The sequence below is a fragment of the Corythoichthys intestinalis genome, chromosome 16, assembly GCF_030265065.1.
Source record: "Corythoichthys intestinalis isolate RoL2023-P3 chromosome 16, ASM3026506v1, whole genome shotgun sequence".
NCBI classification, from domain to species: Eukaryota; Metazoa; Chordata; class Actinopteri; order Syngnathiformes; family Syngnathidae; genus Corythoichthys; species Corythoichthys intestinalis.
This window is the reverse complement of record NC_080410.1, coordinates 13,900,762-13,926,160: the sequence shown is the minus strand read 5'-3', so window position 1 is coordinate 13,926,160 and position 25,399 is coordinate 13,900,762. Positions and strand designations below refer to the sequence as shown.

Here is a 25,399-nt window from a genome sequence, read left to right as displayed (position 1 = left end):
TCAGTGGGGGGAAAAATCCCACATAAAGAAAAATTATTTGACATCAAATAATGTGTGTCACAATTATTAGCACCCCTGGTGTTAATACTTTGTACAACCCCCTTTTACCAACAAAACAAGGTCTGGGGACTGAGATGGCTATGGGAGGAGCTTGATTTGTGTCTGGTGAACAATTTCTGTGTAGATTTGGCCATGTTTAGGGTCATTGTCTTGCTGAAAGACCCAGTGACGACCCATCTTCAGCTTTCGGGCAGAGGGCAACAGATTTTGATTTAAAATGTCGTGGTCAATCTTGGTCTCATCTGACCAAAGCACACGGTCCCAGGTATTTTTGTGTGAGACCAAGATTGAGCTTTTTGGCAACAAACACTAAGTGTGTCTGGCGTGCCATGAAAGATGCACATACTGAAAAGCACCTCATACCCACTGTGAAGTATGGGGGTGGGTCACTGATGCTGTGGGGCTGTTTCGCTTCCAAAGGCCCTGGGAACCTTGTTAGGGTGCATGGCATCATGAATGCTTTGAAAAACCAGGACATTTGAAATCAAAATCTGTTGCCCTCCGCCCGAAAGCTGAAGATGGGTCGTCACTGGGTCTTTCAGCAAGACAATGACCCTAAACATATGGCCAAATCTACACAGAAATGGTTCACCAGACACAAAATCAAGCTCCTCCCATGGCCGTCTCAGTCCACAGACCTTGTTTTGTTGACAAAAGGGGGTTGTACAAAGTATTAACACCAGGGGTGCTAATAATTGTGACACACATTATTTGATGTCAAATATGTTTGTCTTTATGTGGGATTTTTTCCCCACTGAATGAATGCACTTGTATTGAAGGTTGGGTTTTTCTCTTTTTTTTTTCATTAAGGTCCCATATTATTTGAATTAAAAAAAATTAGAAGCTAAAAAACACATCTTTTTCAGGGGTGCCAATAATTATGGAGGGCACTGTATACAGTCCCTGACAAAAGTCTTGTCGCTTATCCATTTTGTAGAAACAATTGCTAATAACCTGACTTTTAATTAGAGATGTCCCGATCGATCGGGTCCGATCACGTATCGGTATCGGAATCGGCAAAAAAAATATCGGACATGCCTTTTTTTAATATAGGCCTATATATATTTTTTAATTAAATCGTTTTCTAATTGTATTTAACGTTACAGACATAATGTGTTACTCTCTTCCAGAGTCTTTAGTTTAAGCTTAAGGTAGGGTTATCAAATTTATCGCGTTAATGGCGAGAATGAATATTTTTTACATTTATCACATTACAATATTTAACGCAATTAACGCATGCGATGCACGACCCACTCATGCATTGTCGCATTCAATCTATAATGGTACCGTTTTACCCATACAGTATATAGAGCTAAAAGGTAGCGTAAAATGAGTAGAGTGAATTTTGGTAGCCTTTGGAGCCTTTTTTTTAAATGGCTAAAGCCTTACAATCCCTCTCCCAACGATTAGAATACTCGTGGGAAGCAATGTGGGGAAGAAGGGTAGTAGTTGATCTTTTTCTTAACACCCTATGTTATTTCCCAACGCAGAGAAGATATATCAATTGGTACCACGACGCACAGTCATGGTTGCACTTCCCATCATGCATTTGGGCAGAAGTTAAATGGCTACAGTATCATTTACTGAAAGCTCAACAAATACACTAGATGGCAATATTTAGTCACAATATACAAAGTCACATTTATCCTTTAAGAATTACAAGTCTTTCTATCTGTGGATCCCTCTCACAGAAAGAATGTTAATAATGTAAATGCCATCTTGAGGATTTATTGTCATAATAAACAAATACAGTACTTATGTACTCTATGTTGAATGTATATATTCCTTTAGTGTTTTATTCATTTTTTTCTTAATGCATTGCCAAAATGTATATGATCAGGAAAAATTATCAGGATTGATTGGAAGTGAATCGGGAGCACAAAAAAAAAAAAGCAATCGGATAAAGAAATATCAGGATCGGCAGATACTCAAACTAAAACGATCGGGATCGGATCGGGAGCAAAAAAACATGATCGGAACAACCCTACTTTTAATCATTCAATTGGTTTCAGAAATGGTTCATATGAAAGCTAAGACCCTCCCAAATGATGTTGAATGCACAAAAATATACTTGTTTCACTGAAAAAAAGTTATTTAATGAAGACATAAAGGTCAAATTTTGAAAAGACAAAAGTTTTGTCGCCTACAGAAAGTAGTGCGAAAATAAAACAAAAAATCTACTTCAAATACAAAAATATGTTACATAACAAGCAAATTAAGTAGCGGTGCTGTGAGATCCAAATTTAATATTTTGTATGACTTCCATGGGCTTGAAGGACTGCATCCATGCGGTTCGGCAAGGATTCATACAATTTATTGATGAAGTCATTAGGAACATCAAAGGAAGCAGTCTTGCATGCCTCCCAGAGTTCATCAACATTCTTGGGTTTCATCATCCATGCTTCCTCTTTCATCCTGTTCGTGTCTGGTGACTGGGCTGGCCAGTCCTGGAGGATCTTGATCTTCTTTGCCTTGAGGAACTTTGAGGTAGAGATTGAAGTATGCGATGGAGCACCATCCTGCTGCAGAATTTGTCCCTTTTTATGGTTAGGAAAGTAAGAGGCAGCTAAGATTTGTTGATATTTCAGACTATTTATGTTGCCTTCCACCCTGCAGATCTCTCGCACACCCCCATACTGGATGTTACCCCAGACCATGATTTTGCCACCTCCAAATTTCACTGTTTTCTGAGTGAATGTCGGATCCATGCGGGCTCCAGTAGGTCTCCTGCAATATTTGCGGCGACTGTGGTGTAATTCAATGGAAGATTCATCTGAAAGATCCACCTTTTGCCACTTTTCCAGCATTCATCCTTTTGACAGGCTGTGGCTTCATCAATAAATTGTATGAATCCTTGCCGAACCACATGGCTGCAGTCCTTTAATTCCATGGAAGTCATACAAAATACTAAGTCGTGGTGCCGTGAGATCGAAATTTAATTCGCTTATGTTATGTAGCATATTTTTGTATTTGAAGTACATTTTTTTGTTCAATTTTCACACTACTTTCTGTAGGCAACAAAACTTTTGTCTTGCCAAAATTTGACCTTTATTTCACTGAAAAAAGATTTATCATTTAATGAAGACAAATATATTTTTGTACATTCAATATCATTTGGGAGGGTCCCAGCTTTCATTTGAGCCATTTCTGAAACCAACTGAATAATTAAAAGTCAGATTATTAGCAATTGTTTCTACAAAATGGATAAGCGACAGGAATTCTGTCAGAGACTGTAAGTGGGCAGCGGGGGCTGTTTTGGAGTGATTTGGCGTGACGACAGGAAGAGGTAAGGATAGAGCTTAGATAATTCTTTCACTTACATATTCTTTATATCTACCTCCTTTTTCATCGATCTCAGTTGCTCTCTTTTGTTTGTATTTGATGTCAAGCTGTGGATTCATTTTTGTTGCATTAAAGAACTAACGTAAGGAGCGGCGTGAAAGTGTTTCTTCCCCGCTGTCTCGCGGGTGAGTGAGGAAGGCGAAGAGGATAGCGTCAGATTGAAGGGCTTTTCGTTGTGGATTCTACACTCACAATCTCACAGTATGGCGATAAAACGATTATCGATACATTGGTCAGGATATCGTTCTACAAAACGGCTAATAAACAGGAAAAAACTATTTTCATGAGAGTGAATTTGTGAGTTTATCACTTGTAGACAGTCAATCAACACCCTGCTATTTTGCAAGTTCTCCCACTTAGAAATCATGGAGGAATCTGAAATTTTCATCGTAGGTGCATGTCCACTGTGAGACACATAATCTAAAAAGAAAAATCTAGAAATCACAATGCATGATTCTTTTTTAACAATTGTGTAATGCAGCTGCAAATAAGTATTTGAACACCTGTTTATCATCTAGAATTCCAACCCTGAAAGACCTGTTAGTCCACCTATTAAAAGTCCACCTCCACTCCATGTATTATCCTGAATCAGATGCACTTGTTTGAGGTCGATACCTGCATAAAGACACCTGTCCACCCTATACAATCAGTAAGACTCAAACTTCGAACATGGCCAAGACCAAAGAGTTGTCCACAGGCACGAGAGGAAAAATTGTTCACCTCCTCAAGGCTGGAAAGGGCTACAGAGCAATTGCCAAGCATCTTGATGAAAAAAGGTCCACTATTGGAGCCATAATTAGAATATGGAAGAAGCAAAATGTGACAGTCAATCTCAGAGTGGAGCCCCATGTAAGATATCACCTCGTGGGGTCTCTGATCCTAAGGTGAGGAATCAGCCCAGAACTACACGACAGGAATTGGTCAATGACCTAAAAAGTGCTGGGACCACCATTTCCAAGGTTACTGATGATAAGACACTAGCATCATGGTTTGCCATCATTCATTTTCCCCTGCTTAAACCAGCACATGCCAAGGCTCATCTTCAGTTTGCCTGTGACCATTTGGATGATACAAAGGAGTCATGGGAGCAAGTTTTGTGGTCAGGTGAGAGTAAATAGAACTTTTTGGTCATAATTCCACCATAGACTTCATAATGTACTGACTGGGCTCTTGGCGAGGTTGTCAATGCTGAGTGGAATCACAGATGAAGAGCTTTTTTTGTTGAAAATTCACAATTTTCACTGGAAAAAATGTTTACATATGGCGGCCGCTAGCTACATTCACTAATAGACTAGCATTGTACTTCGACATATTTACTGTATGTAAAATAAATGCTAACCGCATTTTTTTTTTTTTTTTGGCTTCTAACCAAGAATCGAGACTGTTTTACGTCCATATCTTTAAAGAATTCAGGGATTTAAGCATTTATTCACATGATTTTTTACCAGAAAAGCTCCGTTTACATAAGGCGGCCGCTAACTACGCTCACTAACAGACTAGCATTGTACTTCGACATATTTACGTAAAAAATTGCTAACTGCACGAGTTTGTCTGCTTTTAACCAAGAATAGATACTTTTTACGTCCATATCTATAAAGAATTCAGGGATTTAAGCATTTATTCACAAGAATTTTCAATGAAAGAAGCCACACTCGGTCAGCTTTGACGGCCTTGCCAACAATGCAGGCCCCCTATTTATCGGCTCCGCGCTCCGTCAATACATTATGAAGTCTATGCTTTAATACATTTAAAGTGTGCCTCCTCCATCTGCATAGAAAAATTTTATTTAAAAAAAAATATATATATAGATAGATAGATAGATAGATAGATAGATAGATAGCCACATAGTACATAACAAAAGACACAAATTAAAATTCTCAGAGGTTACTCAACACTTAAGTATGCAGTAAGTTACTTTTAAAGTTATCGCCACATGTTTGATACTTAGAATGTCATAATTTTGAGACCAATTCAGAACTTTGGAATTTCTTTCAAAAAAAAAAAAAATGATGAATGCACTTCAACATATGCATCTGCAGGTTCCATGAGAAAAAAATATCAAGAGTAGCAAGGGTTATAGAAATTAAAGCGCTTATTCAGGGTTCCCGCGGGTCCTTAAAAAGTTCAAAATGTCTTAAATAGCATTAAATTGGACCTTTAAAGGGGTGTAAGAACCCTGGTATAACACATATGCATTTGAATTTTTTTTGTATTTGTAAATTTGTAAAAAACGTTCCATTAAGAGCTTATTTTTCAAATTTTGGGATTCTCTGACAATTGGTTCATGTTGCAGGCCTTTAAGGGTTAAAAGAAACTTTCTTTTAATATGCGATTTGCTATCACGGCTTGGTCAGACACTGCTTAACTTGGCTGCCATTGACGGCATTAAACGTCTAATATTTTTGGTGCTGCATCCCTCCCAGTTCAAATGGATTGGACGTTTACTGGTGATAAAACTCATTTAAATTAACAGCAGAAGCATTTTCATCCCCCCTACCAAAATGCCCTCGGGGCGGCCATGTTGGTCGTGGCGACGTTCTCATCAAAGTCAATGCACTGCATTGGTGGATGTACTCACTTTTTTCACTTAAGTACAGATACCGGTGTAAAAAATATGTAAAAGTTCAAGTATCTAAGAAATTTACACAAGGACAAAAGTACTTGCTTTAAAATTTATAAGTAAATTTTCTCCCGATGAAAAAATGTAATATACTTTTTTAATATACATAGAGAAGACCTGTGTCAAAATAGACCAGAAAATTCATTGACTGCCCAGTTTTATTTAAAACTGTGCAGAATGGAAAAAAACAAGCAATAAAATTGATTGCACTGCAAACAGAAGCTTAACTAGCTCAAAAACTCCAAAACTTTGCTTAATGCCGGATTGCAACTATCAGGTGCATACAGCCACCTACTGCATAAGAGTGTGCAGCACCCATCTGAAGTAAGCGTGTGCCATCTTAGGCACCCCACGATTCGATTCGATTACGATTCAGGGTGCTATGATTCGATTTTTTAACGGTGATCACGGTATTGACGATGATCACGACTGTCGATGCATCGTACATTGCTGATTAATAAAGTAGCCGAACAAATTTATGTCCATTTATTGAAAACATCCAATGATTTAACAGGAACGATGGAAACATGCCCATACAACAAAAAGCTGCCCTTAAACTTTTTTTTTTTTTTTTTTAAACAATAAAGTGCAAAAAAATTAACCATTTTAAAGGCAGTACTTATTTCTCAACATGCCCATACAACACACAGCTGACCTTGAGATACTCTTTTTCACAAGAAAGTGCAAAAACATTTGTTGTTTCAAAGGCAGTACTTTTATTTCTCTCAACAATACAATAAGATTCACACTGGTGGAATTCCACCAGTGTCCAGTGTGTTTTTTGGAAACCGTGTCTTTAGAAATAAGACTTCTCTTAACCAATATACTTTGTTTTCACAGATTTCTGTACTATTTCGCATGTTTGTGGTGTTACCGCTGTACTTATTCCTGGTTTTACACGTTCTGCAGCATCTGGAGTAACTTATGTACACAACCAAACAACGCACAACTTGATATGGAAATACATATTAGCCAAGTCACTAATTAGCATAGGGACACGGAACTTAGCAAAACACAATGGACTTTTTCTAATTAACACCACTTGAACCTACTGCTGGACAACTGAAAGACAAGGAGCAATGAACTCTCTCTCTCTCCCCTCTCGCTCAAAAAAAAAATTTCCGCACAGAAGCGCGACCGCTTATTTTCCAGTCTTTTGAAAAGTAGTAAATCTCTAGCTCAGTAACCAGTAGCATCCATTATAACATTTTGCATGCGTCTGTTAAGGTGTCCAGGCGGCAGATGTGTCTTGAATTCTATAATTTTTTAAAATTTTATTATTTTATTTTTTGTTATTAGGGAAAATCATCGATTTTGAACATTTATGAATGGTAATCGAATCATCACCTGTCGAATCGCGATGCATCTAATATTGGATTTTTTTGGCCCTCCCTTAACTCATTTACTCCCAGCCATTTTCACTACAGCAACCACCTTCGCTCCTGGCCGTTTTACTGGATTTTGACTGATTTTGGAGGGCCCAAAGAAAATTCTGTTCTATTGCTATATACATATGGAACCCACCAAAAGAAGGGAAAAAAGTTCATCTCTTTTTCCATTCTTTAGATATCAGCATTAGAAAATAGCTTAGTTTGAGTAATTTACCATTTCTGATGAAAAAAAAATTGAGCTTTTTGTAAAAGCATACATTTCAAACATAACTTTGACTTTAAGACAGCTATTTTTTGATTTTCTAACATCCCAAACATCTGAATAATGTTTTCCTTCTACAAAATAACATAAACAACAAGACAAATTGAGGTTTTGATAGTAAAGTAACAATTTATTTACACATAACTAAACTATTGAACTGAGAGATGATGCTGTTGTGGCCGAGGCTGTATGGTCAGACTGGGTAAATTTTTCCCTCATCACCGCCTGTCTGTCTCATCAAGATAGATTTTTAAAAATCTTTTGTAGTGACCACAACCTCAGAATTCACCTAGGGAACTTGTGTAGGGCATGTGCCTTGTGTTTACATTGTTCTCCACATTTTTCTCACGCTTCTTACTTCTTCCAACTTCCGTTTCCTGACTATTTCTCTTCATTCATTTCCTTTCATGGTCCAATATGAGTTCTTACCAAATTGCGCTACTGCCCTCCAGTGGCCAGTTTTATTGCTTTAAAATGGATTTTGAACGTTGTGCTTTGGAGCGAACTTGCATCAGAACCCAGAGAGGTCTCTTGTGAAAAAAAAAAAACGTAAAAGTTTTTTTTTTAAAAGAAGACGTTTTTAGGACACTGAAACAATTAAAAATAGAACGTATTTATACGTTTTTGGGAGCAAATGAGTTAATCTGAAAGCGTGCTGCTCGCACTGTTCGGTTTTATTGGTCAATATCTTGTTCACCTGCCTAATATTGCTTGTAATCGTGTTGATACCTCTAGTGCTTAATTACGGTATAGTTGCATGGGGCTTATCGATCGCGCCGGAGGCATGAAAACAAAACTATCAATTCATAATGAGGAAAAAAAGAAAACAAAAGTAACGTGTAACGCAGGCAACAATTTGAAAAGTAGTGGAGTAAAAAGTGCAGATACCTGCTGTAAAATGTAATCAAGTAAAAGTGAAATATTTGTACTCACACACAAAAATGTACTTGAGTAGTTCCACCTCTGATGGATTGACATCGAGTCATAACTAGCTTATTTCTCAATCTATTTTGAAAAATTTCTGTGGAAGAATCTTCTCAGTGGCCACCGGACTGTGAGAGACGTTTAATCCATTTGAGGGTTGGCAGCGAATGAACTCATTGAAATTCGCAGAAGGAAGATTGGACGCAGCATGATTGTATGTCCGTCATCTTGGGAAGGGCAATACGTGTATCGGCCATCCGGGTAGGTGCGTTATGTTTTAGTACTCCCTAATGCCGTATCGGTGCTACTGATATTAATATAGCAGAGGTTTGAATAACCGTTGCATAAAAACATAGAAAATCAAGTTAGAAAGAGATTCAACGTAGTTTTATTCATATAACAAAATACAAAACAAAATGTGCATTTTTTTTTTACAAACACCCATGAAAATAGTGATTTTACCAGAGCTTCAAAAGAACAACATATGTGAATATAACATTGTGTTACCATCCAAAACGAGACACCAACTTGCTCTGGTCGTCCAGATCTTTTTGAACCTTCTTCCTCATGTAGAAGATCGGACAGTCACGGCTGAGGAGAAGCTCAAATTAACGGATGGCAATTTAGCAACTGCACGCGCGACGTCAATAACGTACCTAGTGCAGAGTACGTCTTCGTGGAGGGACCCTTGGCACCGCTGACACTGAGTCCACAGTCGAGAGAAACGCTCCTCCAGTGTGTTTAAATGGAAAATCTGTCAATTATAAACCAATTTATGAAAACACGGATGAGGTCATATGTGAGTTTAGATTAGGGTTGTGCCCGATTTGATCACGTGAAATCTGGCCAAACCACGGCATTTTTAGATGTTTAAAAAAAAAATGTTTTAATGTATTAACTCATTGGCACATATTTGGATGTGGCGGGAAAACACAGACAAGACTGAAAAAGCACTTTCTGCTCTTGCACCCCTCTTTAAAATAAACTGCTGCATTCTAAGCCAAAAGAACTGTTGTGTTTGATAGAACAATATGTCTATATGCTGCCATAGCAGATTCATGGCGCATTACGTCCCCGAGCTATTTTTAATTTGTCCGTTTTACCCTGGTTTACAGACGTCTTGCAACCGCTTTTGTTTCAACCAGCCATAAAAAGAAGGTATTATATTTACTATTCAAAATGTATGTCATTTTTAGCTTAGAATCATTAATCGATGTCTAATATTTCGTGTAAAAAAAATTTTAAAAATCACTCGCATATTTTAAACTTTTAAACAAATTACGTCATAATGAAAAAAAATGGTGTCTGTAAATTAGTCACGGATATCTACCTCATCACTATCGCTTAATTGTATCTTTTTTGTAACTATCACTTTCCACGATATTTTAGATGATAATCTATCCAAACAAAGAAATATTGTTAAAAAGAAAAAAAAAAACACCACGAGCACTCCTTGATGTCTGCGATTTCTGCATCGCGACTCTTGTTATATTACCATGTTTCACCCACAAAATCCCCCCAAAAATCCAGCTGTGGCCATTCAAATCTGTGTCTTGACACTCAGTAATACATGCTACATGGAGCTTTTGGATTGAAACAAGGTAAGTACGCAATAATACCGTATTGGCCCGAATATAAGACTGTTTTTTTTCATTGAAATAAGACCGAAAAAGTGGGGGTCGTCTTATATTCCCAGTCTAGACATTATACCCATTCACGACGCTAGATGGCGCCGGATATCATTGAAGATATCTGTCATGACAGATTTGAGCTACTCTCCAGTTCAACCAGTTTGCATTATTTTATTGCAATGTTTTTCCTTATTCAACTTTGTTTCAAGACTACAGTTACAGTTAGACTTCACTTTGATGGTTAACGCAGTTATTGCAATTTTGTTGTTTTATCACAATAGATTGGTTTATTTACATTTCAAAAACCAGAAGCCATTCATTTACGAATGGGATTGCACTTTAGTTTACATATTTAAATGTTCAGATATTAAGATTTGAATGAGGCAAAATATCATGCTTTTTCTCTCAAATATATTGTTATAATCATTTTTTTTTCAGATGTACTGTAATTATTTTCTGTATAAAAATTTGGTGTTCAAAAAGTCTTATTTCAAACTTGAGTCTTGAAAAAGAGGGGGTCGTCTTATAATCAGGGCTGTCTTATATTCGGGCAAATACGGTATCTCGTTGAAATCATGGCGTCTTTAATTCCGCTCTCATCTCCAGTCAGGTTTTCGCTGTTTGAAAAAAAAAAAAGCTCTCTTGTTGAAAATTTTTCTTCCCTCAGAAAATTGAGATTTTAAGCTTTCCAATGATGACACGTGCATATCAGACAATTTTAAAATGGGGCCAAATTGGGGGTCTCAGAGCGGAACTTCAAGTCACCTGAGTGTTTTCCGCCATGTGCTTTTTTTCACCCTCTATACATTTTACATTACAGCTGTCAAATCAGGACCGTATCGGCAGAGCCTCCAAATCAGATGACTGACTCACTTAAAACCGGGACATCCCTAGTTGGATTATGCGGACCAGGGGTCGCGTTAACCGGATATTTTCCGTCGTTGACCGGTTTTTTAAAACGGTGACGGAAAAAACTGAAGTCCGTCCGTCATTTTGACAGGTTGCAATTCACACCCCAGACCACAGGGTGGCGAGTGAGCATATTAATTAGCTATTGTCTCTCTTAATGCATGACGTCGTTGGCTCTTCTGTCAGAATATTGTAGCGTCACTGGGGTCTGGCGGGGGTACCGTGATTGACACATCAACGCGAGGTTCTTATTGGTGCACCCGGTGTGCCAGCGCGTCATCCAATCACCCAATCACATGACGTCACAACTCCGCCCCCCTGACCGGAGCCGCCATATTGTGTGTCAGCTCGTCATATTTACACATTACCGCTACGTACATGCCTCCTATTATGGCGTGTTTTTCTGCTCGTTAATATTAATAATCAAAATGGTGAAGGCGTGTGTGGCGGTTGGTTGCTGTAACAGAGAAGATAGACGGAGAGACTTGAAGTTCTACCGTATTCTGAGAGACCCGAGATGAGAGCGAGATGGACTGCTGTAATTCAACAAGAAATCTGGGCACCAAACGATCACCACAGACTATGTAGTAGTCTTTTTATATCTGGTAAGATGCATTTAATATATATTTAGAAGATTTTGGGCTGACAACCACAATTAAGATCGTTGTGTGACGTTGGTGATTGGGGTCTATATCGTTGCCTCTTTTTCTTTGGGGGCGGAGTTGTTGGTAAGCAGAGTAAAAAGGGAGAAAAATACCACGACTTCCGTGTCTAATTTTTCGCCGCCAAGCAAGTGTTACAATATTAATTAAAAATGAATGAAAACTAAATACTACTGAATATGTCATCATTATCATTTAAAAAAAATTTAAGTGACGGGTAAAAATAGACTATGACCGGATTTTTATGACCCTGTCAGTCAAAATGACAGACAACGAAAATGTCTAGCGCAACCTCTGATGCGGACCTACCTCTTTTTGGTACAGTTCAGATTCTTTCTTCTTACAGAAATCACACACAGCAGCTGCAATCAGAAAATACACAGTACTTCTCAAATAACAGCTGTCAACATCAAACGCTAGCTAGGTAGCGCACTTCATACCATCAGTCTTGAGTACTGCTTTGCAGCCAATACAGGTGCTCCTCTTCTGAGCAAACGCCATGAGGCCTCCCACCTTGGACGTCAGTACAGTCTTACAGCGCGTGTGGTCGCCCTCTGAAACCAAAGTGAACATTTGTCTCTGTTAGCATGTCCAAGTATGAAAAATTGAGGAGATGAAAACACTGACTTAGGAGGATGCTCTCTGCCTTGCTCTCCCCCAGAATGGGCTCAAAAATTCTCAGCAGGGGCTTGGAGAGCTGCTGGTCCAGGTAATGTTGGGTGTCGATGGGGATGTTATTTTCCAGCACATAGATGGGGTCCTATTATATTGTATGCAACTTTTGAAAATGGGCCACAAACCAGGATTAATGCATGGTGAAAATGACTGGGACAGACCTCAGATTTCATGTATGCTGCGGCTCCTTTGGCTGCCTTCACGATCACGTAAGGAACTCGATCGCCCAGGTTGGGAGCGCTGCCTGCGTCTCTCTTCTTCATTCTGAAATGCAAAAAAAAAAAAAAACTTGCATGAAATGATCACATACACTCTTACATTTTCCTATTTTGTTTGGTGCTGCAACGATTAATTGATTAACTGAAGTAAGTTGATTAGAAACAATTTTGCTGCTTCCAGGATTCGTTTAATCAGAGTGACGTTGTAAAGGTTTGTTTTGACAGTGTTGCAATTAGTTTTATTGATTTGGGTGGAGACACTGCCCTCTAGTGGCAACAGTGAACTTCTAACATGGCTAAATACAGATGCTCCTTGTTAAGACCAACATAAGTTATGTTTCTGTTTGTGCTATTATGTTTGTCTATGCATTCATTATTTAGTTCAGAAGAATATTTAGCAGTTTTTTGTGGGAATATGTGTTTGAATGATTTCTTAAGAGCATTGTAAGAAAAATGTTAGCATTTTATAGCATTTAAGCTAGGAGACTATTACTATCCAAGTCAGCCAATTGTTCTTTAGTTGTACTTAGATCCTCACTTTTTTTTTTTTTTGGTGTCGTTTGAGGCCAAGCTCAGTTATTTAAATTTCTTTTTAAATGCATTTATTGCGCTTGTGAAATGAAAGTGATGTTTTGCATAGTTTGAAGAATTACTCAGAATTTTTTTTTTTCAATTTAATGCTCTTATAAAAGTAATCTTAGCAAGCATAAACACTTGTTCATTAGTTTTGCATATCCTAAAACTTATTCCGCAAAGCATGAAATGTTCATAAACCAATTACCCGATTATTCGAACTAACTGATTGATCGATTCATCGATTACGTAAATAATCGATAGCTGCAGCCCTAATTTTGTTTAATATTGAAAATATTGCCCCAAAATGAACAGGAATTGACCGGGCAACAACCTAAAATCATAAGGGAGTGAACCGAAATCAACAGGAAGTGACCAGTAATTGCATTAAAATTAGTGCTGCAACGATTAATCGATTAACAGTAATTTGATTAGAAAAAAGCTCAGAATCAAATTTGCTGCTTCGAGTATTAATTAATTAGAGTGGTGTTGTAATTGTTTGTTTTGAAAGTGTTTACATTTGGTTTTATCAATTTGGGTGGAAACACTGTCCTCTGGTGGCAACAGTGAATATGACATGACTAATTGAACAAGGCTGAATCCAGCTGCTCCCTGTTGAGACCAACATAAGGTAAGTTTTGGTTTAAACTAAAGTTTTATGCATTCATAATTTAGTTTAAAGGTACATTTAGTCATTGTTTTGTTTGAATGATTTGTTAAGAGCATTGTTTAAAAAAAAACAAAAAAAAAAAAAAAACAAAAACATAGCGTTTGCAGCATTTAAGCTAGCAGACTTTTGTGATGCAAGTTTGCCAATTGTTCTTTTGTTGTACTTGGATCCTCATTTATTTATTTGTTTATACCGTTTGAAAGTGCAATCTTAGCAAGCCTCTGTTTTACATCTCCTAAAATGTATTCTGCAACGCATTAAATGTTCCTAATCTGATTATTCGATGATTTGAACTAAATGGTTGAAAGATTAATCGACTGTTAAAATAATCAATAGCTGCAGCCCGTACTCAAAATTAATAGGAAGTGACCTGGAATTGCCCCAAATTGAACATAAAGTGACCCGAAATGGTCCTAAAACCAACAAAAAGTGACTCAGAATTGCCCCGAAATCAACAGTAAGTGGCCTAGAATTGCCTCAGTATCAACAAGGAGTGACCCGGAAATTCCTTAAAATCAATAGAAAGTGACCCAAAATCCACAGGGTTTCAACTGCCGTGAAAGCATTCCCAAGCAATTTCTATTAAAAAACAATATAGTAACATGAGCTCATTCATTGTCATTTGCCACGTTTACATGGAGCCAAATATTCCAATTACAATCGGTTTAGATGTTCAAACCGAATAAATGTGTTCCATATAAACACCTCAATCGGAATGAACAGGCCCAAACCGAATGGAATTTCATTCCGATTCACAGGGGTGGAATATTCCTTTTCCCAAACCGATTAGAAGTAAAATTATATCATGTAAACAGGGAAGCGGAATGGTGTCTGGTTGTGTTCTTTCTGCACATGCTCCGTACTGACTTGGTGACGTAAGTAACGTCACGTGCAACATGGCTTCCAAGCACACGCACAGCGCACCTAATTGGAGTCCGGCGGAAAGTTTATATCCATGAATCCCTCCACCAGCCCACACAACTTTTTAAATGAACGACGTGTCATTCTGAAGTTTTGTTTCCACTCGAAAAGTTAAAACAGCAGCTGATCTGACGATCGATCTCCATGTTTTGCAACGTGACGCTTTGTTTTGATTAATCTGCGCATGTCAGATGGCAGTTGTCAAACGTCCTTTCGGAATAAAGGCAGACACATGTAAACGCTGGATCGGAATAGATGAAGTGACATGTAAACAGCTGATCTGAAATTTCCATTCGGTATGATTTGAATCGGTATGAATAAAAGTCAGCATGTAAACGTGGCTATTGCCTTTGATGGCGAGAGACGTGCAATCTAATTTGACTAGGGCACAGGTGTCAAACCGATTCCAGAAAGGGCCAAGTGGGTGCAGGTTTGCTTTCCAACCAATGAAGAGGACACCTTTTCACCAATCACATCTTTTACATGTGTAATCAGTTAAACTTTGTCAGGTGCTGCTTGTTTCAGTAGGAAGTTCATTGGTTAAACTCTCTGCACGGTATCGGTTGGAACAAAATCCAGCACTCACTTGGCCCTTTCTGGAATCGGTTTGACACCAGTGGACTAGGCCCTAGTCCACTGGTGTCAAACCGATTCAGGGAAAGGGCCAAGTGGGTGCAGGTTTGCTTTCCAACCAATGAAGAGGACACCTTTTCACCAATTAGATCTTTTACATGTGTAATCAGTTAAACTTTGTCAGGTGCTGCTTGTTTTAGCAGGAAGTTCATTGGTTAAACTCTGCGCGTTATCGGTTGGAACAAAATCCAGCACCCACTTGGCCCTTTCTGGAATCAGTTTGACACCTGTGGACTAGGGGATCGCTGCCAACCCTCTTCCAATAAGTTCATCTGTGATCTTAAGGCTCAAACACACTAGAAACGTCAACGTCGCGTCAACGATCCCACCGCGATTACGCACCAGTGACGCTCGGCGTCAATTTCCATAGGACGCGTTTCACAAGCAGCGCGTCTGTGGAGCGGCTCGATCGGTTCACGCGAGGATTGCAAGATCGCGTGAGAATAGCGGGTATTTAAAGGTAATAAAACAACAACACTTTGCCTTTCAGACCCCGCGTATAGGCCAGCTTTCTTTTTGAAAGAAAGAAGAAAAAAGAAGTCATGTGCTAAAGCAAAAAGCAATCCCAATGACAAAGATTTTAACATTTTTCTTCTTATGAACATTTTTCTAAGCTTTACTGATGTTTTTTCTCAAGTTAAAGCACCACACAGGAGTAGCATGATTTGTGTATTATTCGTATTAATTGCAGGTGTTTTAGCTCATTTCAATTTATTTTATTTATATAGTAAGTTACGATTGCATATTATTTTGAAAATCGACCGGATCCACCGTATTTTTACACGAGTGACTTCCGGCCTGCCCGATCCAACCTAGTAGTATTGACGCAGGGGGGCCGCGTCGCGCGTCAAAAAACAAAACTCTGTTCTTTTCGCGTGCGTCGCATTTAGCGCTTCTGGGACGCGTCTAACACGCGGACGCACTGCGACTGGTGTGCATTGGCTGATTGACTTTAACGGCCGCGTTTCGAAGCGTAATCGCGGCGAGATCGTTGACGCGACGTTCACGTTGCTGGTGTGTTTGAGCCTTAAGGCACAGGTGTCAAACCGATTCCAGAAAGGGCCGAGTGGGTGCTGGATTTTGTTCCAACCGATACAACGCAGAGAGTTTAACCAATGAACTTCCTGCTGAAACAAGCAGCACCTGACAAAGTTTAACTGAATACACAAGTAAAAGATGTAATTGGTGAAAAGGTGTCCTCTTCATTGGTTGGAAAGCAAACCTGCACCCACTTGGCCCTTTCTGGAATCGGTTTGACACCTGTGATCTAAGGCAGTGGTTCCCAAACTGGTCCTCAAGGACCCCTGTAGGTCCTGTTTTTTTGTTCCTACCGATCGAGCACAGACAGTTTCACTAATGAGGGTTCTGCTAAAACAAGCAGCACCTGACTACAATCAACTGATTACACTTGTAAAACACCAGATTGGTACACATGTGACGTCCTGTTTTGTTGGAAAGAAATCCAGCACCCGCAGCGGCCCAGTGTGGAATAGTTTGGGAACCCATGATCTAAGGAATAACATTAAAGCGGTTGTAAAACAGTAAGACAGTTGTTGGTCAATTTCCCCAATTTTAGTATTGTAGGTGAAAATATGAACTTAGTGTTAGACTAACTTAAAACCAGTTCTCTTTGAAAGATCTAGTCATCTATTACCATCAGAAAGAATGAAATGAAAGAACCCGAATGATCGGTCGGACCTCTCTGCAAGCTCCACGTGCGCCTGCTTGCCGGCGTACTCCTGGGCTGTGCGCGTCAGCTCCTTGGTGATGACCAGCTGGCTGATGTCGATACGATTGCACAGCAGGTCAGAGATCACCTCTTTTGCGTGAGCCACCGCACCCTGGGGGTCCCTAAAAACGCAGAGCATTAGCATCAGCACATTCCCGCGTGGATTTTGGTGATGTCCATGTCGTCATGAGAAGCACACCTGTCTATTAGGATTTTCTGTAGGCAAGTGTTGATAAGATTAGCCACCAGAGGGCAGTTGTCTCTCCTGACTGTTTCGATGCCTTTACAGTCCATCTTGTCATGCACGTCTGCGCTGGAGGAAAAGTAAAGGCCCGCGTAGCGTTTCTTGTTGATCAGCAGATAGGGGAAATACACCTGGAGAAATGACATCCCAAATGACACTTCATTTAAGGAAACAAAATGTTTGTTCTATGGATGTCCCGTTCACATATTTTTGCTGCGAGTCTGAGCCACCTGATTTTGAACCACCTCATTTATAGAGTCCCAATACGTTACCTCAGAAATGTATGACTATTGTCAGTCATTTGTTGTCACGAGAAGAGAGTGGCGGTGATACGTCTAGGTCATCGGACTAGAGTGTAGTTTTGAGCATGGACTACGGTTTTGAAGTTAACGGTTTCACTCGCTCGTTAACAGACCCCACCTCCCGCCCCATTTTTTTCTCCTCGGATCTACGTGATTCAGAAGAATGACCCATTTTGATTTCAAAACGGCAAAATTTCGCCGAAAGGTGGCAAGTTTGCATGCCTGATTTTTACAGGATATTATTTTTTTATCCAAGTATTTTTCCCCAAAAGCTAAATAAATGGCATGGTCATGACAAATAGCAGTCTTGTGCTAAATGGAATATGAAATAATAAAAATGCATTTATTCAAGACGACGTGGCAAAATTACTCCATAATGGTAAAACTGTCGACTTCACCTTTACTGTCGCAGCTAGCCGGCATGCTAACCCGAACCGAGTGATGTTTCAAAGTCTTCGTAGCGGAAAATCGCACATGACTAGCCCGGATCATTTCAAATGACGACTGGGTTGTCGATTGTCTTCGCCGATCGGCAAACCGCCAGGCGGAGAGCAATTACAGCTCGTTCCCCTGCTACAGACAGGAGAGCTCGCCGGGGAAGCAGCTGGACAATGACCGCTGAACATTTACATGCCAATCCATGATCAAACGTAAGTAGTCCTTTATTTGAAGAAAGTTTGTAGTGTTTACTTTGTAATCGCTGTATTCGCGGCTATTTTTAACTCAAAGTTGCAATTTCTGATCGGTTGGAAAATTTGACAGAACACTTGAAGGCACTTGAAGAGGGGAATAAGCCGAGTATAATAGTAGTGCGCTCCAGGCGGGGGTATGTGCGACAAGCCGCCAGTCGTTGGCCGAGGGGACAAGGAGCATGTCACAAAATGCAAGCCACCTACATATTAAAATGATCCCGGTATTTGACATAATACAAAACACGATGTTTACTCACTTCCTCGTAAGTCCCATGGTCCCACAGTAGTAGGGCTTGTTTTGGCCAATATCTACCGGGGAATGGGAACCTTTTGAAACCCCAAAAAGGCGCACACGCCTCTCCCTCCTTCAGCAAGATTTTTCTGCAGCCGTTTGGCTGGTGTGCGAAAAATAAACGTATTAATTTTAATCTGCAAAACCAGCTGAATCTTTAGTCCTTCTCATACAACAGTACGGCTGTATTGTTAAGAGGACTCCTTCCTCCGTACACGTCTCAGCGCACTCTTTCTCAACTTGAGACTGTTGCCGGAAGTCACTCATTTTCATGGCGCGGGATTAAAAAAACTAAATAAATATAGCGATTGCTTCCACACACATCTAAGCGGCCCATTTCATTCAGGAGCATAAAATACCGCGTGTATTATGAAATAAACATGTTTTTTGTGTCACAGGCACTTTAAAAGTAAATCAAAAAGTTTTTTCCCCTTATCCTCTGAAAATGACGTGATCAGAGTTACAAACACTAAACCAGAGTTTGTTCCCAGTTTGGAAATCCGTTAGGAGAGCGTTACCTTCTCGAACTCCAGTTTGATGGGGGCCACGAAATGGGACGACACCCACTCTGCAGCCTCTTTCCCAATATCCATAGCCTCCTGCACCGTGGCCACACCCAGCTTGACCATGACAGAGTCAGTGTCTCCATAGATGACCTTTAGAGTAGAGGATAAAAAAAAGGTCAGAAACATGGGTTTATGTTTAAAAAGAAAAATGAAGAGAAGGAAATGAAAGGATCATCACCTTGGCGTCGCCTTTGTAACCATTGGAAATGATATACTTGGACTCCACCAAACGCTTGGTTTCCTCAATCATCTGTCTTCCAAACCCGGTCACACTCTACATGAGAAGAAAAAAGAAAGACAGGATGAAAGCAAATGTCTTTAGTCTTAACAGGCGTGCGGACACACCTTTCTTTCATTTCCTCTGTAAGCTCATAGCAAAGTTGGAATTTATGATGTAGGATATGAATCTGTTAAATCAGTAATATCAATAGGCATGACTTTAGTAGAAGTATAAAGTATTTTAGAGTAAAGCAGTGCTGTGTGATATGGGGAAAATACAAAACAACACTTTTACCTACAGCCATGTGAAAAAATTTGGACACCCTATGGTAGCCTGTGTGTTTTCTAACATATTTGGTCATATGAATATTAAATATTAATTTTAACAATCTTGAGAGATTCAAGTAATAGAACTAAACAATTATAAATGGATTTTTTTTTTTTTACTTTCTGTAAAATGTAATTTTGAATAAATGCAATTTCTCTTGAGGAATAAATACGGACACTCCCACATTCAATCCCTCTTAAATTGGCTAAAATCACACACACAGGGGTATCATATCAGGCGCACATGATTAGAACATCATTACCTGGTGTTTTGAAGGAGGCTTGCCTTATTTAAACCTCACATTTAGTTTGGTGTGCCCCTGACTGTTGAAGTGAGAGAAAACACCATGGTGATATCAAAGGAGCTGTCTGAAGCTTTTAGAAAGAAGATTGTAGACGCTTATGAGTCTGGTAAGGGATTTCAAAAGATCTGAAAAGAATATAAAATCAGCCATTCAGGAAAATAGTCTACAAGTGGAGGACATAAAAAAAATTGCCAACATACCCAGGTCTGGCTGTCCGAGCCAATTCATCCCGAAAGCAGACAGAGATGCTAAAAGAAGTCTCCAAAAACCCTAAAATGTCATCACGGGACCTACAGCAGGCTCTTGCTACTGTTGATGTGAAAGTACATGCCTCTACAATCAGAAAGAGACTTCACAAGTTCATGGGAGGTGAACAAGAAGGAAACCTATGCTCTCCAAGAAGAACATGAAGGCAAGACTGAAGCTTGCCAGAATGAATGTAGACAAAGACCAGGGCTTCTGGAATAATGTTATTTGGACAGGTGAAAATAAAATTGAATTATTTGGGCACCAGAACAGAAGACATGTTTGGTGTAAACCCAATACACCACTCCAGGAAAAGAACCTCATACCAACTGTGACGCATGGAGGTGGAAGTGTCATGGTTTGGGGATGCTTTGCTTAAGCAGGACCTGGCCAGCTCACCATCATAAAATCCACCATGAATTCTATCGTGTATCAGAGGGTGCTTGAGGAAAATGTGAAATCATCTGTGTATAAAATTAAAGCTGAAGCGAAACTGGACCCTGCAACATGACAATGACCCAAAACATACCACTATTCCCATCAAGGACTGGCTGAAAAGGAAGACAACGAGAGTCATGGAATGGACGAGTTAAATCCAAGATCTTAATCCCATTGAGATGCTGTAGGGTGACTTGAAACAGGCTGTACATGCAAGAAACCCCTCAAACATCTCACAGCTGAAAGTATTATGCATTGAGGAGTGGGGCAAACTTTCTTCAGACCCATGTCATAGACTGGTACTTCGCTACAAAAAGCATCTCACTGTTATTTGAGCCAAAGGGGGTAACACTAGCTATTAGGTAATAGGGTGTCCGAACCTTTTCCTCAGTTAGTTAGTTACTTTCCTCAGTTATACATTTTTGTAAATATATATGGTTTAATGAGTAAAACAATGTTAATGTTTGTTGTTTACCTGCAATTAAATCTCTTTTTCTTTTCCAGAGATAAAGAAAAACAAGATCAGACATTGATATGTGAACATTTCTTAATAAAGAACAATATTTCATGGGGTGTCCTAAATTTTTCACATGTCTGTATTTGGTGTAAAAAAATACATCAATTAACACTTTCCCCCACTTACATTATTTCACCCTTCAGGTCCATTTTGAAGTAAATCGGGGGCTTGAGAGATTACTGAAAAAATAGACCTGAAGGGGTGCTATTCGTTTGTGGTACGTTTGAGCTATTCGTTGGGACACCCATCTGTTATTGAGAGTGTTGGTGCGCACCGTCAGCCGAGACGGAGGGGCTGCTATTGACGTCGTCACTCGAAATTAATACCTCAATATCGATAAAACGATAACAGCACAAACGAAAATTTTTAAAGCACAAACCAAACAAACAAAGCATAAACGATTGAAATCATTTTCAATCAAAATGAAGGGATGGTTGACCTCAGAGTGACCTTTAGTAGGATTGTAGGTATCTTTCTAAACAATAGCTGCACAAACGAAACTTTTTACAGCACAAACGATTGACATCATTTTTATATAAATTTGCGTCTGATGGGAGCCGACTTCAAGGAGGTTGATTCAGTGTATGGTGAGGGGAGGTGGCTAGAGTAGCCAAAGATATCACTCAACTCATGTTACTCAAGTAAACGTAGTCATCCAAATATTTACTCAAGTACAAATAAAAAAGTATCCGTTGAAAAGAATACTCAAGTAATGAGTAACATTGTGATTAACTGCTAACAATGTCTGTTTTTTATATTTTTCATGTATATGAACTGTTATTAAACTGTAGTACAACTTATAACATTAGCATATCAGGTCAAAAAAATGACACAAAAATCCTCGAATTCAGACCATAACAACACTATCAAACATTACGCAAAAGTGGCGTTTTGCCGTTAATTACGCGTTTACAAGACCATTATGTGCAGGGAATACTGCGTGCACACTGAAGCGCAAAAGTACATAAAACCTCCAAATTGCCGATGCAGTATGTATTCCCAATCCCAATGTGTAGGTGGCAGCACAAAAAGAGAAAGAAAGCACAAGTTCTTCTGTGTCCTAACTCCCGCGGCTAACGGAGCGTAGAGAGACTTTCAATAACAAAGGGGTGTCCCAACACCTTCTCTTCTGCTTTTTCCTCTTTCGTCCTGGTCAAATAACAACATGGTGAACCGCTTCAGGCTATAATTAGTAGAGGTGGGAATCTTTGGGCACCTAACAATTCAATTACGATTCAGAGGCTACGATTCGATTATAAATCGATTATTGGTGCACCCCCCCCCCCCAGCTATTATCTGCTTTTAATGTTTCGAACATTAGTTACAAAAGTTGTACAAAAATCCTTAGGCTTAAAAAAGAAGGACTATTTCAGTATCAAGTTAACAGTTCAAAACAGTAAATAAAATACTCAAGTCCCCATTCTGTATTAGCAGCTTTAAACTACATTCAATTCATTTAATGTTGTGAATCAACCGTTAAAGTTGTTAAAATTGCTCCCGTTATTCCATAATTTCACTTCTGTCTATTTTCGACATGTGAAACTTTTAAAACTGTTTTAAAGATTCAAGATTTTGGCGATTTAAGAGTATAAGAGTATTTTAGATAAAAAGTTAATTAGGTTCGCTTGGAAGGATCGCTAGAACAGCCTTCCAGGGAAGTCTACTGCTTTAACGTGGCGGCTGATTACTAACGCCGGAAAGTGTCATTTTGCATCTAGTTTTCTATACATGTGCTGCTAACGCCGCAGAGTCTGTCATTTCACATCTAGTTCTTTATACATGTCATATCCACCGTAGCATTATGTGGACGTAGTTTGTCTCGGTCCGTTCCTAATTGTGTCCCGAAGACAGCGCTGACTGTGTTGTAGTTCAGCTTTATGTAGTAACTACAAAAATATGTAATCATATTAATATAAATTGTGGTTTCACAAGGAACAAAATTCACCCTTAGGTTCATTTTGTTATTAATTGTATAATTAAAAGGAAAAAGTAAGTGGAACTTTTGACACCGGAAATGCTGCCGTCTGGCCTCGTCTTAGATGTGGACTTCCGCCCATATTTCAGACTGAATTTGGACAGCACGTGAGCAACATCGTGTCCTCGTTCCTCATGCACTTTTGTCTGTTCCACAGGTCAGTATTCACCAATGTTGACTAATTTTGAGTCAAATGTAATTTTATTGTGTTGATTGTATGTTAAGAGCAAGTATGATGGTCGTTTAAGAAGTTTAATTGACAAAAGAAAGTGAAAAGAAACTGCGTTCTCATGGCGAAGTGATAGCAACGGCTATTTTGCCCTCTGCTGTAGAATTGTAGATTGCGATATAGATTGCGTCATACAAAACTTGTAGTCATTACTCTCCCACCTTTGTTTAATAAATGTATATAGCGGACATGTTGTTTAGGTATTTAGCGAACTTTCTGTACATTATCTGTATTGTTCAAGAACGTGTAAAATGATTATTTGTTGATGTGAAAAGAAAAGAGTGACAATGAAACCGTTATATTCGTCCGCTCGCGTCCCCTTGTGGCGAAAGTATGTCGTACAGCTACAAAGAACAACAGATGTCAGTTGTATGTATTACAGTAAAGCAAGATGGTTATTGATTGGAAGAATGTGTATTCTTGTAACTGTAAATATTATTTTGAATAGATTTTCGTTTTATTGAGCATGAAGACATTTAATTTAAGCGGATTAGAATGTGATGTTGGAATCATTGTGTTGAAATTAAACAGACTGAATTTGGACAGCACGTGAGCAACATCGTGTCCTCGTTCCTCATGCACTTTTGTCTGTTCCACAGACTATTGTATTTGTTGTCTGGTACCATTTTTGGGACCCGTAACAAATTCTGGGGGCTCGTCCGGGATCTCGCTCCATCCAACACCGAGACGAGTGAGGTCCAGTGATAAAAGAACCACGAGGCCAACGCGAGAAGACGTGACTGCAGCCGTGACGACAGTTGGTGGGTGTCCAGCCGTGGAGATCGAATCCAGGAAAGGGATTTCGTCCATCCAAGGGAACTGCACTGCTGTACTTCAGACCTGCACGTGCCATGTCTTCTGCACGAAAACGGCTCGTTTGGGCCATAAAGAAGAACTTGTTTAAGCTTTCAGCAACAGAACTGCACGAACTAGCCAAAGACATTGCAGGAGATGGACAAGAGTCAACTCATCTGGAGTCTGCTGATGAAGAAAGTTGTGTTGAGTACATCCTTGCCTACATGCAATCTGATACTTTAATTAAGTCTGAAGATGAGGGAGTAAGTCATTTACTTGTGTTAGATGAGCAAGTTTGTACAATGATTGAAAATCACGATACAGTTGGTAGCCCAGCTAGGGTTACACCACAGCAAAAGACACTTAGGAACATTCCAACAGAACTCACAACACCAGCATATGCTCACCAAAGCACCCCAGCAGCAAATATAGCACTTCCCATAGATGCCACTAGGGGCTATCCTACACCCATTGTTGACAACCAAGACACTAACACTCATAGTGTAGACCAACTGCAAGCTATGCATGATGAGTTGGGCAGAAAGTTACAGTATTATCAGAACAGCATGAACACACCACATAACATACAAACACCAGGTCACACACACTTTATGAATGATACACCAACCGTAATCTCTCCCAAAGATCTACCTTATCTCCAGCGTAGGGATTTTAAGGTGTATGGGGGGCAGATTGGGGATCAAAATTCAGAAATTACATATAACAATATTTGTAAGCAAATTGATGAGGGCGCCAAAGAGGGTTTCACTGAGGCAGAAGTTATCCGTGGTGTTTTAAAGACCATTAAGCCAGGGGCGTTCAAAGACATGCTTACCAACAAAGACGAAATAACTCTCTGTGAGCTGAAGGGCTTCCTTAGATCTCATCTAAGTGAAAAGGCAAGTACAGAACTGTTCCAGGAATTAATGTGTGCAAAACAGAATGAACAAGAACCCACCCAGCAGTTTATATATCGAATGATCGGGCTTAAACAGCGAATCCTCTTCCAGTCAAAGCAGGCCAACACAGCTA

At 39.4% G+C, this 25,399-nt stretch overlaps 1 protein-coding gene across 2 annotated transcripts in view; it reads right to left on the bottom strand.

Moving 5' to 3' along the window:
- Positions 1–8,971: 8,971 nt before the first annotated feature.
- Positions 8,972–25,399, bottom strand: part of pold1 (polymerase (DNA directed), delta 1, catalytic subunit) — a 48,355-nt gene continuing 31,927 nt past the window's right edge. For both annotated transcript variants that reach the window (XM_057817509.1, XM_057817508.1), the window contains exons 18-27: positions 19,495–19,590; positions 19,269–19,406; positions 17,420–17,595; positions 17,190–17,342; positions 12,638–12,740; positions 12,429–12,561; positions 12,242–12,355; positions 12,111–12,163; positions 9,256–9,353; positions 8,972–9,190 (exon numbers count right to left, since the gene is read on the bottom strand). In XM_057817509.1, coding sequence (XP_057673492.1) covers positions 9,103–9,190; positions 9,256–9,353; positions 12,111–12,163; positions 12,242–12,355; positions 12,429–12,561; positions 12,638–12,740; positions 17,190–17,342; positions 17,420–17,595; positions 19,269–19,406; positions 19,495–19,590 — 1,152 coding nt within the window. In that variant the 3' untranslated portion in view covers positions 8,972–9,102. The remainder of the gene's footprint in view (positions 9,191–9,255; positions 9,354–12,110; positions 12,164–12,241; positions 12,356–12,428; positions 12,562–12,637; positions 12,741–17,189; positions 17,343–17,419; positions 17,596–19,268; positions 19,407–19,494; positions 19,591–25,399) is intronic.